The sequence below is a fragment of the Salvia miltiorrhiza genome, chromosome 3, assembly GCF_028751815.1.
Source record: "Salvia miltiorrhiza cultivar Shanhuang (shh) chromosome 3, IMPLAD_Smil_shh, whole genome shotgun sequence".
NCBI lineage: Eukaryota > Viridiplantae > Streptophyta > Magnoliopsida > Lamiales > Lamiaceae > Salvia > Salvia miltiorrhiza.
The window spans coordinates 26,648,408-26,664,804 of NC_080389.1; the positions used below are offsets into that span (position 1 = coordinate 26,648,408).

General features: G+C 34.5%; 1 protein-coding gene across 2 annotated transcripts; it reads left to right on the forward strand.

The window, feature by feature from the left end:
• Positions 1 to 5,515: 5,515 nt before the first annotated feature.
• Positions 5,516 to 14,033, forward strand: LOC131013962 (protein TRAUCO-like). 2 transcript variants are annotated; one of them, XM_057941901.1, is made up of 4 exons: positions 5,516 to 6,978; positions 7,656 to 7,895; positions 8,508 to 8,614; positions 13,849 to 14,033. In XM_057941901.1, the coding sequence occupies exons 1-3, from the start codon at positions 5,718 to 5,720 to the stop codon at positions 8,600 to 8,602; spliced, it is 1,596 nt and encodes a 531-aa protein (XP_057797884.1). In that variant the 5' UTR covers positions 5,516 to 5,717; the 3' UTR covers positions 8,603 to 8,614; positions 13,849 to 14,033. The 2 variants fall into 2 exon arrangements, with proteins under 2 accessions (XP_057797884.1, XP_057797883.1); XM_057941900.1 differs by lacking the exon at positions 13,849 to 14,033 and having other exon boundaries at positions 5,754 to 6,978; positions 8,508 to 8,863.
• Positions 14,034 to 16,397: the final 2,364 nt, after the last annotated feature.

Below are 16,397 nucleotides of genomic sequence, written 5' to 3' on the forward strand. Positions count from 1 at the left end.
GAATAAGCTAAGTCAATTCTTGTCAGCTCCTACTGACTTACATTGGAGTGCCTGCAAACGACTGCTCCGGTATTTGAAAGGCACAACTACAACTTCATTTTCATCCTGCATCTTCATCTCAGTTGGTAGGTTACTCTGATGCTGACTGGGCTAGCTGTGTTGATGATCGACGGTCTACTGGGGGGCATTGCATTTTTATGGGCTCTAATCTTCTTATTTGGCCAGCTAAAAAGCAAGATGTAGTCTCTCGGAGTAGTGCTGAGTCTGAGTACAGAAGCTTAGCCACAACCACTACTGATATTATTTGGGTGCAGGTTTTGTGTTCTGAACTTGGTCTTCAACTTTCTGGTTCTCCAAATTAAGCTATGGTGTGACAACATTAATGCTATTGCTCTTGCGAGCAACCATGTGCTGTATGCTCGCACAAAACATATTGAAGTAGATGCCCACTATGTTCGTGAAAAGATTCAAGATGGCACCATTGAAGTTGGTCACGTGCCGTCTTCGGATCAGATAACAGGCATCTTTACTAAGCGATTATTTGATCAGATTCTGTATGCCAAGAGATCGTCTCAATTTCTGTTCATCAGAATCTGGCTGAGCTTGTGGGGAATATATTGGAGTGTAATCCACGTCAGCTTAATTAGCTAGAGTTACCCAAGCTGTTACAAAAGTAGTTAAGAAGTTAGTTTCATAACTACCTCACTCTTGTATCTATTCGTGTACCTATAGGTTAGCACATCAGTATATATTCGCTGTATCTTCTTCATGTAATTCAATTTTTCAGTTCGTGAAATGAAATCAGAAATCTTCTCTCAATTCTCTAGTTTAGTTTCTATCAACACATCAGTACTAATTTATAGATATATTATAATTATATTAAGCAAGTTACTTCCTCCATTCTCATAAAATGTATCCAATTTGTCATTTTCCTTCGTCCTCATAAAATACATCCAATCTATTTTTTGTAAGGTTTCCACTCACAAGTGGGACCATTACTCCACTTACAACACATTCAACTACTTTTCTAAAACTCGTGCTATTTACAAATGACTACTTTTTATAAGGACGTATGGAGTATTTTATTTGGAGGCTATAAGGGTAGTATGGTATATTTACTACTAGAGATGGCCACGGTCCGGTTTCCCGTTCAAACCGAACTGGAACCGTCGGTTCCACGGTTCTGAAAAAGGGAATCGGAACCGAACCGAATTACAACCTTCACGGTTTCGGTTCTGAATCGTGAACCGGCGGTACCAATTCGAACTGTGAAAACCATCTGTTTTTTTATGTATTTAAATGAAATATGCTTTAATTAAATGAAATATGCTTTAATAAAATAAAAGACACAACAAAATATAAATTGCATAATTACTTTATTTCAATATTGAACTTATAATTCAAAGTTGCACCTTACAACTTTTATAAATACAATTTACAAATTACAACTTTTGGATGCTAAAATAAAATTACATATCTTAATTTAAAAATTGTAATTTGGGGGAAAAAAAAGAAATAAAGGAAATATGACGTGAGCTTGATTATAATATTTAAGTTATAATTAAGTTGCATACGTATCCTGAATGAATCAAAGTCCACGTAGTTCTCTTACCTTCGTCTTACCTTTGGTGACACCGCATAATCATGAAGTCTTCTACATGTCGAAGTCGAAGTCGTCGTCGAAGTCTTCGCCTTCGGTGCATTGAGATGACTCGCTCGCATCGCTGGTGTCGCCTTCGGTCGTGGATATGGGGTACTCTACGAACAAATCATCCCATTTGTTTTCTTGCTCTCTTGCTTCGGCTAATGTATGATCTTTGAGAAATAGTTGGGTTTCAAGATTATGCGGTGCCATTTGAGATCTTCGTTCATCAAGCATGTATCCCGTTTCGTTAAAAGCTTGCTCGACCGCTACAGTTGATTCCGAGACAGAAAAGATCTCTTTCGCCATGATTGCAAGGATAGGGTATTGGCCTTGCTTAATTGACCACCAATTCAACACGTCCACGTCATTTGGCCCTGCATTAAGCAATTCCCCTACCTTTGGCTCTCTAAGGAATTCTTCTAATTCGGAAAATTGTGTTTGACTACTACTATGATCTTTGTTGGTGAAAAAGAGTACTAGTGTCAAATCCATAAGAGGAAGACCCGGTACTCCTAACAGTTTGTTTTCGAGAAATATTTGCACTATATTTTGAAGTAAAATCTTGAAAAAATATTTGTAAATCACAATAAAGACTACTTTTGACATTCATAAAGTTTGGCATATCCAAAGCTTCATCAGTAACGCCCTCGCTATATTTTATATCTCGAAAAAATTGATAATAAATTTCTAAAAGGTTGTATTCGAATAACAACCCGGCCCACGTAAACGACGAGGGGCGTGGGGTTTATTATCAATGGTAGCTTCGTAGTCAACGGGTGCTTTGCCCTTGCCACCACGACCAGTGCCGGAACCGAAGGAAGCCATTTTGTAGTGTGGATGAAAAATGAAAAAAGGAAGAAGAGTAGTAGAAAGAATGCAGAGAGTAATAAAGAGAGAGTATAGGGAATGCTAATAGAAAGAGGGTAATAGAGAGAGAGAACTTTAATATAGATAAATGCAGAAAAAAAAAAGTAATATAGAGAGAGCTTTTTAGTAGAGAGAATTGCAGAGAAAGAGAGATGATAGTTGGTGTGAGGAAAATGAAGGGAATTAAGGGTGTATTATATGAAGGATTTGAGGTGAATTTTGGGGGAGTTTGGGATTTGAATTTGAAATTCAAATTTGACAGTCGTTTCCCATCATTTTGCAGCAAAAGAAGGCTGCCAACCATAAAAGAAGGATGCCCCAAAGCCTGCAACATGCCAGGCTCGAAAAATGAGGCGGTTCGGCAGGACAGTTTCGCACGGTTCGCGGTTCTGATCCGATTTCGATGCGGTTCCCGGTTCCACGGTTTCGATTCCAGTTTGGAATCGGGAACCGGCGGTTCGCAAAATCAGAACCGTAACCAAATCGCCTAGAGACGGTTTCGGTTTCGGTTCCAAAATCGTTCGATTCTGTTCACGGTTCCGAGTTTTTTTGCCATCTCTATTTACTACTATAGTGAGAGATTTGGGGCTATCTTTCAAATCTATTTATCTACTTTATTATATGAAAACACAGTTTGTGGCAAAGTTGTAATTAAAGAATCAATCAAATGGTATTTATAAAACTCAACAAATCACATATCCCATATATTTTCTCTCTCCTCTCTCCTTTCTTTCATCATACGCATTCTTCAATTTTCTATTCTCTCTCTCTTTCTCTCATATTCTCTTTTTCAAATTTTGATGATTTTTTTAAAAAATCAAATTTTATTTATAAAAAATATTCTATATATATCTTAAATTAAAGATGAATGCAAGATCTTTGATTTGGTATCAAATAATTATTCAACTCTTTTATTAGCATTCTAATAAATTCTAATAATAATTTATTTTCCTACTTATCAATTGAAGCTTTTCTAATAAGATGACATAGGTAATGAGCTAACTTAGAAAAAATTAATTTTATGCATGATTAGCTTATGTTTTAAAATTATACATTGTGATGTGAAAACTCTTTTTTTATTGTTTCTTCGTTTCTTTTAATTTGAATGATGTGTTTATTCTATAATTTTAAGGAAGAAAATAAAGTTTTCCATCAAATAGATGGAAAATTAAAAATAATACTTTTCAAAATTATAAAATAAAATTAAGGATTTTTACTGAGTAATTGATATAGATTATTTTATTTTTTAAGAAAAAATAATTTATATTTACTTATATTCTAACTATATTTAATATTTATTTTTTATTAATTTGATACATCATTTAATTTATTTATTTTTGATAAATTAATATGATTAAATAAAGAAATTTAAAGATCGCGCCACAAGGGCTCGAACCCAAGTCCTTCGGTTCTAGATATTAACCCGTAATGGCTTAACTAATATGCACGCTATATCGTTTAATTTTGATGTACCGTGCACGCGGTGAAAGTGATAAGAGAAACCAGAATTTATTTGTTTTTTTTTTTTTTATGAAAATACGAAAAATATATAAATAACGAAAAAGTGGTACAAAAGAACTTGGGCATACCCAAGGGAATACAAGTCGCCAAGTCTCAAGTGAGAACAAGGGACTGGAATGAGAAATGCTATTCCTAAGAAAAGCAAAAGTACAAACTTGACACACCCTTTTCATTTGGGCGATGCCATTACTGGGTACATAAAGTTTACAAAATCAAACATAAGTTTCAAACGTGCCGCAAGAGATATGGCCCGACGGCCGAGCAAGGGAAGTACGCGCGCACTGTGTGGGACTCAAAGGTGCAATCTGCCAGATCGGTTTCTTAGTATATTCGGCCAAGCAAGGAAGTCCACGTTGAAGGGTTATATACTTAAAGCAACACTTTTATGCTTGTATATATTGATACCTTATTCACTACTATTTTCCTATCTGAATTATTGTTATTGCATAATCCTATTATAGTCCAATTTATCTCATACTATAGATTATATGGTGTGTTGTAGATCACAGAAGATCATATAATTGGAAAAAGTTGAGATATAAATTGAGTTCACAATCGAGGCAACTATGGACGAGTTGCTGGTTTAGATTGTAGCATAAATGGATAAATAGTTTGTCTTGGCTATTTATTTATGCTAGTACCTTCGTGTATTGAACAGGATCACAGTGAGATGAATTCTTATATTCTGACTAATTAAGAATCAAGATCTCGGTGACTTAAATAATTTAACCTTAATTGAATTAATCGGTGTAAATAATTAATTGATTATTACTTTGATTTATCATGGGTGAGAACTCTGTTGAAGTTCAAGATACTCGATACTTTGAGTGATAACAATTATTATTTGATATGCGATTATATTGCAATAAGGATCCGTGTCCTGCTGATAACAGGATGATAATATCCTCTTGAGGAACTTAATAAGTTTTATCGTATTAAACCCTGCAGGTGGAATTAGTTCCGATACGATAATAAGTTTAAGTGGTAGCACTCGAGATGTCGTTTATAATTAAACGACTAATTAATTAATTAATTGACCGTCAGAGGAATTAATTAATTAATGGATATTCAATATCTTAAACACGGAGATTAATTAAGTCTAATACTAGCCCCGACTCACCTAAAGAATAAAGAGGTAATTCAGTATTAATTTTCTAGTGGAATAAATTAATACTAGTGTCTCGATTTATATTCTGGGCTGAATAAGAAAATCGAGCACTGGGAGGCCAAACTTTATTCGAGCTAGTAGATCCCTGATTGGCCCAAATTAAGGCTTAAATCTCAAGTGGGCAAACAATTCATTATCTCTAGATTCTTTCTCATAAATAATTGCTAAAGATATCACTTTGCCAAAAGTGAAATAAATAAATGGTAAACATAATAATTGCTATTATTCTTATCTTTTGCTATTTTAATCAAAAGTAAAAGAAAAGAAAAGCATGTGATATCATTCATAAGAATGAAGAATCACGTAGCAATAGTAGACAATTTGAGAAAGAGAGAAATTTAGAAGGAAAGAGATTGAGAGTGTTTGTTCATTGGAGTTGAGATAGGATTCGAAGATCGTTGCCATCCAACGTCGAATCTTGCCGTGGGAACAATTCGGAAGATCAACTCTGGAGTCGATCACTTCTCGTTTCGCAGGTATACTTCTTTTACTACCTTGTAAGATTATGGTTTTTGTATGTACTTGTTAGATATTCGAAATGGATCGTGGGCACACGAACCGTATATCAAAATATGGTTCCTACACACGTGTGCCAAAAGGATCTTAGGTGTGCAAACTGACAATGCTTTGAATTACTTGATTGTTGCCGTCGTCGTCATCCTCTCTGTATTCCCTCCAATTCCAATGGACACTCTTCAGGCCACCTACAGAGAGGATGACGACGACGCCACCAACGCCTCCCCTTCGCCACCCACACCCACTGCCACCCTCGACGCTGGAGCCGCCGCAACCGCTGCCGAGTTGCCTGAAAACGGAATCAAGGACGAGCCAGACGTCGCCATCTCCGAAGACGTTTCGTCCGAAGAGGCCTCCGTGTACGGAACGCCGCAAGCTCTAGACGCTGACCAGCACGATTCGCATAATTCCCCAAATCGCCCCCCCGAATTGGAGCTCGAAGGCGACGAAGATGCCGAATTGGATGAGGAAGATGACGAGCCCTCTCCCAAAAAGCAGAAGCAGCTATCCGACTTGCCGAAACCCGCTGCCGCCGCTCTTGAAATCACGGAAACACCCTCGCCGGCAGCCACGCCGGCACAGGACGGGAAACCCCTCGCCCTCGCTGCCAAATCGGGCAAGAAATCGAAGAAGAAGAACAAGGACGTGTGGACCACCACCTCCAGGAAGGGGAAGAAGAAGACCAAGCAAGCCTCCAACAACAATCACAACTCCAAGAATCCCATGAATGGGGACGCCTTGGCTGAGGATAGAGTGTTCATATCTCCGATCCCTAGATTTCCAGACAAAAGTGACGATTTCCCGGAGCTGGAGATCTGCCTCTCGAAGGTTTACAAGGCTGAGAAGGTTGAGCTGAGTGAGGATAGAATGAGTGCGAGTAGCACAAAAGGGTACAGGATGGTAAGGGCAACGAGGGGGGTGACCGAAGGCGCGTGGTATTTTGAGATTAGAATAGTGCATTTGGGAGAGACGGGGCACACGAGGTTGGGCTGGTCGACCGAGAAGGGGGACCTGCAGGCTCCGGTAGGATACGATGCCAACAGCTTTGGTTATAGAGATATTGATGGCAGTAAGGTTCACAAGGCTTTGAGAGACAAGTACGCCAATGAAGGTTATAATGAAGGTGATGTTATAGGTTTCTACATCAATTTGCCAGATGGAGGCTTGTATGCGCCTAACCCTCCGCGCTTGGTTTGGCACAAGGGGCAGCGCTATATTTGTGCTCCCAATGTGAAGGAGGATTCTCTAAAAGTTGTGCCTGGTATGGTTTCAACTTGCACAAGTAGTATTGCCTTTTCATATTCTTTTTTCTCGACAATGATTGTGGACGTGAGTTGTTTTTTTGCCATTTTACTTAAATGTGTATAAAACTGATTTAGCTTTCTGCCTGGTGTGCTGATACTGGCTTGTACTTCAATGTGCTTTTGCGCTTGGATTGGTAATACTTAGAGCTTTAGCTAATGGGATGGTGAAATTGATTGTTTATTCAATGATACATTCAGCTCTTCAATTCAGTTTATATATGGGTTTAATAGGATTTGGTTATGGAGATTTTTATGTGTCTAATTTGTTGGCTTAAAGTCTTGATTGTAGCCAAAGTAGGACTAGGAAACTGAGGAAGGATTAGAGGTCCCTATCATCCACATCACTCTAGATATAAAGGAGCTCCCCATATGGGGTATAAAATATATAATAATGGTGATAGTACTGTGATATCAACTTCTTGTTGCATTGTTCTTGGTAAATTTCATGGGGATATGTATCTTAAGATAGCGATTTGGAAATTTAGTTATTGTGTTTGATGCCTTGTGCTTCAAATGTAAACAATAATGTAGTCGTGGATTAGAATTTGTGTTGCATTTTGTTTGCAATTATTCTGGTATTCATGTAAAAGTTGCGTTTATCATTTAGAGAAGCTTATCTCTTACATATATGCAGGGAGTGAGATATCGTATTTCAAAAACGGCATATGTCAAGGGGTTGCTTTTGCGAATCTCTATGGTGGTCGCTACTATCCTGCTGCTTCCATGTACACCCTCCCTAACCAACCACCTTGTGCTGTTAAGTTCAATTTCGGTCCTGACTTTGAAAGATTTCCTGAAGACTTTGGTGAACGTCCTCATCCGAGACCTATGATTGAAGTTCCATATCAAAGCTTTGATGACAGAGTTGAGAATGGTGTGTCCAATGAGAAAATTAGTGGATAAAAATTGGTTCCATATTTGTCAACTGATCTAGCAATGATGCTATTTTGATTTGGATTTTGTTGTATTTTCGTATTTCTATTGTCGACTCAACTAACACATTAATCTGTTTTCCTTTCACCAATTTTTTCATAATTCAAAGCTTCCTCTCCTTCTGATCCCTTTTGTGTCCTTGAATTATCTTTATCTGCACGAAAGTGGCATGATATATTTTATTTTTCTTAACATCTGATCCTTTGAGAATATCTGCAATACAGCTTTGACTTTTTACTTTGCTAGGTAGTTGCAAAATTGAAGCTCTTTTTGCTCTGAAATTATATGATTACATGTCCTAGATCTAATTATCTCATCTTAGAATGAGTGAAGGAAGTTGTGAAAATTGTTTACAATACTTTGTTAGTTCTTGGGGCCAGATGGATAGGGAAGGAATAAAGCTTGAAAAATAAGAACCAGGGAGATGATATTTTTTGTATCTCAATCTTTCTCCCTCACACTTCAGTTTGTCTCTCTTATTCTGTTAAGAGGAAAGGAGGGTTGGGGATGCTTGGTGAACTCTACATAATAAAAACTTTCTTTGTGATTACAGGTAGTCCATGGAATATTACTCGAATGTCCCCTATGTTCAAAGTGATAAAAGAAGAAAATAGTAATATTGCGAAAGCTGCTGAAATGGCCGGTTAATCATGCACTCAGGTTGGTTGTGTTTCATTTATGAAACTACTTGGTCATATATTATACTTTATTTTGCCATAATCTTTCCATAGATTCCCAATGGATTGAGGCTTACTGTGTCTTTGTCTAACTGCATGAACAACACTCTTGCGAAACCAAATTGTAGAGTCCAAGCCTGTTTGTAGATATACATATATAGCTTCTAGGGTCTTGTATGTCCTGCATTCTTGGAGCACTGATGTGTTGATGGGTTGTGGTATTCCCTGATCAGCCTATGTGAATCATGTTGCAAACTTAGTTAAGGGTGGTGATTTTCACTTTGATTGAAAAAGGGTGAAAAACATATATCTTCACCCTTTTGCCACTCTTTGCACATGTCTGGTAGGGTGGATAATTTTTTCCAGGTAGGTTGGAAAAAAATTCGGAAAACTCTTTTTCCCTCCATTTCACTTCATTCCATGATAGTATTATCATGGGGTATTGATGTGATAATACTTTTCAATGTTTATAAACTTTTTTTCCACCCCCAAGAATATGAGATGAAAAAGATGATCACTTATGTGATAAAAAATTTCCATCTTTTTGTGGCCCTCATTTTCTTATGATAAACTTGCGACCAAAGGGAATGCATCCTAACAAAACATTCGGTCAATCTAATTTGAGCATCTTTTTCCTCATTTATATTATGTTTCTTTCAAGATGAGATCTTTTGTCCGTATCCTTTTTCATGCTCTAATTCTATAAGGATAATATTATTAATAGTTGAGTGAACTGAATTTTGGGTAAAAACTGGTTTGGTTTGCTTAAATATATTATTCGTTCTGGATTTTCTTAATACCATGATGCAGATTGAAATATAAAATCTTAGGGCTATGAAAACAAATGTATGTGGCTGAATCATTTAAAGATTGACTATCTCACCAGCTGAGGTTATAGGCTGCTTACATGAATCATACATATATTAAATGCAGCTTACTGTGAGAAACTCAATAATAATAATTACTCCAAAAATAACACTAACACTATTTTATAATACTATATTCTTTAGAAGGTAGATTGGTACGATGGAATGTGATACGAATGAATGGTTATTCCTATGTGTACCCATTCTTATTATTGGTATGTCTTTCCATTAGGAATCACTGCTCCTAATGAATCCCCATTCCTATTGAGGTGGGAATGACGTTTCATCCCCAACCCATGACTTTACTCCCCAATGAGCTAAAACAACTAATTATGACATTGTAACATACAATTATGTTCATAATATTATCTTTTATATTAAGAAAAATTATTTTAGAAAATAATTTTAATATTTTATTATTATTATTATTATTATTACTATTATTATTATTGGTAGTTAATTTCGGAATACAAATGTTGAAATTAATATTTTTAGTTTTGTTGAAGAAAAAATGGTAAAATTACATGCCTATCAAAAAAAATAAAAAATGGTTATCTATTTGAATATATTCAAATTACAAATATTATTTTTAATCAGTGAAGAAAAATAAGTATTGAGTTATGTAAAAGGTTAAATATTTTAAAATTAATTTATTATTAAAAAAATAAAATTCATATCAATGTTCAAAGTACAATGAGAAAAGCTACAATTCACTAAAACAAAACTAGAAATTTTTCAAATTTTTGCTTATCTAATTTTTCTCCCTAAAAAGTTTGATATTTATTTTGATATCATTGTAAATTAGTTTCAATGTGTGAGAAGTCATGTTTAGTTAATCTAATTTTATATTACTTCAATGAATTTATATATACTATTTAGGTTCATATTTATATTTTAGGGAATTTATAAGATTATATAAGTGTAGTTTAGACATGTAAGGGTAATTTTATTCTAGTAATTATACTATTATTCACTACACTTAATTTAAATATAATGTAGTTTGATCATAAAAAAATTATTCAATTTATAAATACTATTCAATATTATTGAGTCACCCTTTATATTATAAATTGAATACGATTGTTGATAAGGTTTGAGTATTGTACATTTCAATTTTGTGCTCAAGCTCAATTACAAACTAAAAGGCGTCCTTTAGTCCACGTTGGTGTCCACATCATCTTTTCTATCCACATTTTTTACTTAAGGTTCGTTTACTTTGATGGAAAAAGTGAGAATACATATATTTTCACGGTAAGGTGGATATTTTATCGGGCAACATCTTTTCACTCATTTTCTCTCCAGTGTTGGATTATATTATTTTTGGGTAGTGGTGTGAAAATATTTTCAATATTTTATCCACCCATTTAATATTTTATCCACCCATTTCCAACAAAGTAAACAAGTGTATAAGATAAATGTAGTATATGATACGTTTTTTTCATCTCTAGTAAACATATGATAAAAAAGAAGGAAAATGTAATATTTTATTATTTTTTCTTATCTATAATTTGCCAATGAAAATTTTACAACCAAAGTAAATGCATCATTAGTAGAAACTAGGCAGTTACACATCTCACGCATCTCATTTTTTGTATGAAGTTCGAGATAGTTAGAATGAGCACATTTATGGTGGCTAGATCTCTATGATTTTTTGAGATAATGTCTATCTGCAGGTTATTTGCTCCCATATTAGTAAGGGTGTGTTTACTTTGGTAGTAAAATTTTCATTTGAAAAGGATGGATTAGGAAATGTGAGATAATATTATCTTTTTCTCCAATTTTTATCATGTGTTTACTTTGTTAGAAATAGATGGATAAAAAAATTGAAATATTGAAAAATATTTTCACACCCTCCCAATAGGATAATATTATCCAACATTTGTGAGAAAATGAGTGAAAAGGGGCTGCCCGAATAAATTTTCCAGCCTGACCGGAGAAAATTATCCATCAATCATCTTAGGAAACATGTGAAAACAATGGAAAATATATTTTTTCTAACCTTTTCTATCAAAGTAAACACACTCTAATGAGTCTATTTGCTTATCTCTCTGACAGTCTGACACGAAGAGTTAACTAATGGTGCATTTATTTTGGTTGTAAAATTTTTATTAGAGAAGGATGGAAAATAAAAGATGAGAAAATATTATATTTTTCTCTCTTTTTTTTTTATTTTTTTATTTTTTATCATATGTTACTACTCAAAGATAATAATATTCAACATTGGAGAGAAAATGAGTTAAAAGGAGCTGCCTGAGAAAATATTTTTTTTTTTTTTTTGATCGGGCAAAGTCATGTTAGATGTTAGTAGTTAGTTCCCCATCCACTCCAAGAACCACCTTATCTCTCCATTCACCAAAATCCACCTTATATCTCCCCAATCTCCAATTCGCTCCCAAGAGGGATCGAACCCGGGTCACTTCACTTAAGTGAGGACTCGGTGGCCAGTGGGCTAAGCCCCCTGGTTCCTGAGAAAATATTTTACCCGGAGAAAATTTTCTATCATAGTAAACATGCGAAAATGATGAAAATATATATTTTCTCTCTTTTTCCATCAAAGACAACGGACCCAAAATAGTTATCTTCATCAGGTTTCAGAAACTCCATTTTATCTTTAGATAGATTAGTTATTATTTTTGTATATTAACTTCTTTGAATGTGCTAAAAGCACGAGGCAGTTCAATAAACTTTTCTCTAAAGATATAATTTAACTAGCTTTACCAAAGATATAATATCATGTACTGTATATGATTATTCTGGCAAAAGAAAAAGGAAAGAAAGTTACTATACAATAGTCAATAGTAAACTGTAAAGTGTAAATTAGCACAGCTTTAGTTAGTGCTTTGTAGCAGTAGCTGTTATGCATCTCAGATGTTTCATTTAATCCTTATTCTGGTTTTTATTTTTCATTTTACCTCATAATCTACATGATAACTTGTCAATTTATATTACTCAATTTGAATTTTTTTTATTATGATTTTCTTTTCAGTTTAGCTTAAAGGTAAAGTCTTACTCTATTTTGACAAGTACATTGATACTCAAAACCTGTACAATTTAGTTCCGGCTATTCCATTCATTCCCTTTGATGGAAAAGGGTGGAAAACATATATTTTTACTATTTTTCCTCTCTTTTCACTTCACATGATCTATAGGTTGGATAATTTTTTTCGGGTAGGATGGAATTTTTTTACCCGCAGCCTCTTTTCCCTCATTTTCATTCTAATTCATGATAATGTTATCATAAAGTATTAATGTGATAATATTTTTCAACTAAAAGGTGGATAATTTTTTTTCCACCCTAGAGAACATGGGATAAAAATGGTGGTGAGTCTGGTGACCACTAAAATGTGATGAAAAAATTTGATCTTTCTTATCTCTAATTTTCTTATGATAAATTTGCAACTAAGAGTGTTTTCCTTGATTGTAAGTTTATAATGAGAAAAGAAGGGAAAAGAAAAGGTGATTTTTTTTTTACCATATTCTAGTGGCCCCCACTCTTTTTATATCATGTTCTCTTTGGTGGAAAATATAGTATGAAAATATTATAAAGAGAGAGAAAGAAGAGAGAGAAGAAGAAATATAGAAATATGTGTTAAATTAAATTTTGAGGGTAAAATTGAAAGATCATAAAGATATACTCCCTCCGTCTCATAAAAACATGAACATTTTGCCGTCTTGGGGCGTCTCACAATAATATGAATATTTCTATTTTTGTATACTACCCCACCACAATCTTTACTTTTTATCTCTACTTTTCATAAAATGGGACTCATTTTCTACTCACAATTCACTTTTATCTAACATTTCTTAAAATCCGTGTCATTTGCAAATGTTCATGTTTTTATGAGATAGAGGGAGTACAATATAGGAAAATATCATCACACATATAACTTGTGATAATATTTATCATGAATTAGAGTGAATGTGGGTAAAGAGGTTGGTTGGAAAAAGTTTCAGAAGAAAATTTTTCCAACAAAGAGAACGTGTGAAAATAATGGAAAAAGAGGAAAAATATATGTATTCCACCATTTTCCATCAAAGAAAACGCGCCTTAAAGAGAACACATCATTACAACTTAAAATATGTGGGGGCATATTTTTCTGAAACTTGAGGAATAGGATTTGATTAGAAGAGTTGGCAAATTCCTATAATCTACTTTTCATTTTATGGTAACATTGCATATTATTGGCATATTAGCACAGTGAATATAGATTAGTAACACAGATTAAGAGGTCAGTTTTGAAAATTTAGCTGTTCGATTAAGACAAATATTGAAGATGAAGATGAAGATGTGATGATGAGTCAATGCTGATAGTGTGCATGTGCTGATGAGTCTCTTGTTACTTGTTTGCAGCTCAGTTGCTTCGATTTGAAGTGGTTCAAACAATGTTGTAACCAGTGTTTGCTGTAGGAAAGGTATCCATCATTGAACTACGCACATACATATAGGTGTGTGTATATATATGTATATAAATTGAGGGGACACAGCCAACACTCATGCATGTGCCATATTATTCAAAATTAGCTCTTTTTGTTATTTTTCTCCGACTTCTCAGCTCCTAGATAACGTGGATTAATCATGTATGGAATAATGTGAAACTTAGACACTAAATTGAAAAGCATTTGATTGGTAGGAAAGTAATGTTATTGGGAAGGTTATATTTTAAGAAAATGATTCCAAAGAAAATTAATCTCAATAGAGTCCTTATCTTATGTTTGGAAATATCGAAAAGAAAAGAAAAAAAAGCTTTTGAATATTGAATTTGTATTGGTTAGTTAAATGCAAATCAATAGATATAATAATGAAATTATAATTAACATGCATATATAATGTCCATAATCACTTTTCTAGTACAATAAAGTATAGTATCGAGGTGCATACCATATGGCTCATAATTTTCTTTTTCTTTTTTTAAATTGTTATACCCAAAGAAAAGAAAAAAAAACACTCACACTCTAGCCTTTTAAGTGACTTGAATCTCGACCCATTAATTGGAAAAGAGTGGAGAAATATATTGGAAACTCGATATACCGTCCTTATTTTATCGAAAAGTATAAAAAAAACACAAATTCTCATGTCAGATCTTATGTAAATGAGGTAGGTCGAATCGAGGCTGGCAAGCGGGCCTGGACTCGGGTTTGGACGCGGATCGCGGGTTTGGACCGGATAATTCATAGTAAGTATTGTTGTGATGAAAAGTAATAATCGATATGAAGAAAAGTAGTGTTTTTAAAATATTACCTTTCTTTATATCATTAATTACTTTTTGTACAATAATAATTATTTGACCAAAACAAGTACATCGTCGTTGCGTCCTCTGTTGCTCTGCCAATCAGGTCTGGTTGAAAAATATGAATTATTCGAAATGATTATTATTGTGATGAAAATTAATAATCTACATGAAGAAAAGTAATATTTTTGAAACATTTCATTTCTTTATATCAATAATTACTTTTTTTTATAACAATAATTACTTTTATGGCTCGCCTATAAAAGCAACTCACGACCCATTCCAACCCCGATCCGATATGTCTTTTCAATACACGGTCTCACAGGATACCAACTCATCAAAAAATGTCGAACTTAAGGTATATCAGAATTTTTTATTAAGATTTTTAGTAAAGTAACTGTATGGGGTTTTAGATATTGAGGTATACCGGTATATACATATCTCGTGGTATATACTAAAAATTCAAAAAATATCACAACAAAAGTGTTGTGCCCAAAAATATCGCCCCTGACGAAAAGCTAAAAGAACACGGGAATGATGCGAAAATATAGAGAACTTTGTATTGAATATTGCTTAAAGCTCGTAAGTAATCGGATGATTGTGAATGATGATCTTACAATGGGGTTTTACATGTATTTATAGGCTAAAGTACTAAGAATTCTAGTAGAAAAATGACTTCTTTTGAATTTATAATTGGACTCTAGTTCTACATGTTTATCTCTTTCTTTGCCTCAATCTTGTTCTGGTTTGAGTATATGGGACTCTTTTGGATAAGGTCAATCCCGAAGAATCCGGGTTGTAGTCCTGCAAGCAGCGTGGTTATCGGGGAATTCAATTAGATTTGCTTTAATCTTCCGATCTTCAAGGGATGCATATTTTTATCATCATCAACTTCTCCCCCTAGTCTGGTCAAAACACGACAACTCTGGTGTTTTGGCTAGACTAAATAACTTCAAGTGGCAGGGCCAAATTCGTCAAACACTATTGTCGTTATCTTTTTTCGTGCCTAAATCTTCTTAGAAATAAGACGACTATCTCTGAAGTGTAATTTTGAACTTACAGGGCTGATTTCTTATGAACAGCTTCAAATTTTGTCTGAAATAATATACAAGGTCACAACCCTATTCTTCAAAACAGTCTTCCTTAGTATGGTCAAACCACGTTCTCCACTTCGCACGTGTCGCGCCACATTTATGCGTGTATATATTGTTCACCTTTCTTATGTGATTTTAATTTCGTACTTGCCCCTATCTTAGTCGCGATCGCTGCTATCTGGGCTGTTGGTTTTGTCGCGGCATTCCTTTAATTACTTTTTACTCTCATTTTGAATTCTTACTTTTACCTTCATCGTCTTTGCTGCTGCCTTACTACGATTTCACCTTCTTCGGTTACTTGTTTTCTAGTCCGTTTCTCTGTTTCTCCGACTTTCCTTTCGTTGACAGGTACCCGTTTCACTTTCTCCTCCCGATTTTCTATTTGGTAGTGCCCCCAAAGAACCCGACTATAAGATGGATTGTAGGGATTTGCCTCCTTCGACTGTGCATGAGAAAGACTTGGACGATTTTAAGAAAATCCTTCATTTTCTCCTCCACAAGTTTATTCTGCATACACAATCTCATACTTTCCAGAAACTGGATGATGAGGACCTTTCTCCTTGTGTGGTTCCTCTTTG

Bases quoted from the DNA above. Each gene is read 5' to 3' on its own strand.
- LOC131013962 (XM_057941901.1), top strand. From the start codon at position 5,718: ATGTACTTGTTAGATATTCGAAATGGATCGTGGGCACACGAACCGTAT. The intron at 6,979-7,655 runs GTATGGTTTCAA...ACATATATGCAG, and splicing joins TTCTCTAAAAGTTGTGCCTG to GGAGTGAGATATCGTATTTC. The intron at 7,896-8,507 runs GTGTGTCCAATG...TTGTGATTACAG, and splicing joins TGATGACAGAGTTGAGAATG to GTAGTCCATGGAATATTACT.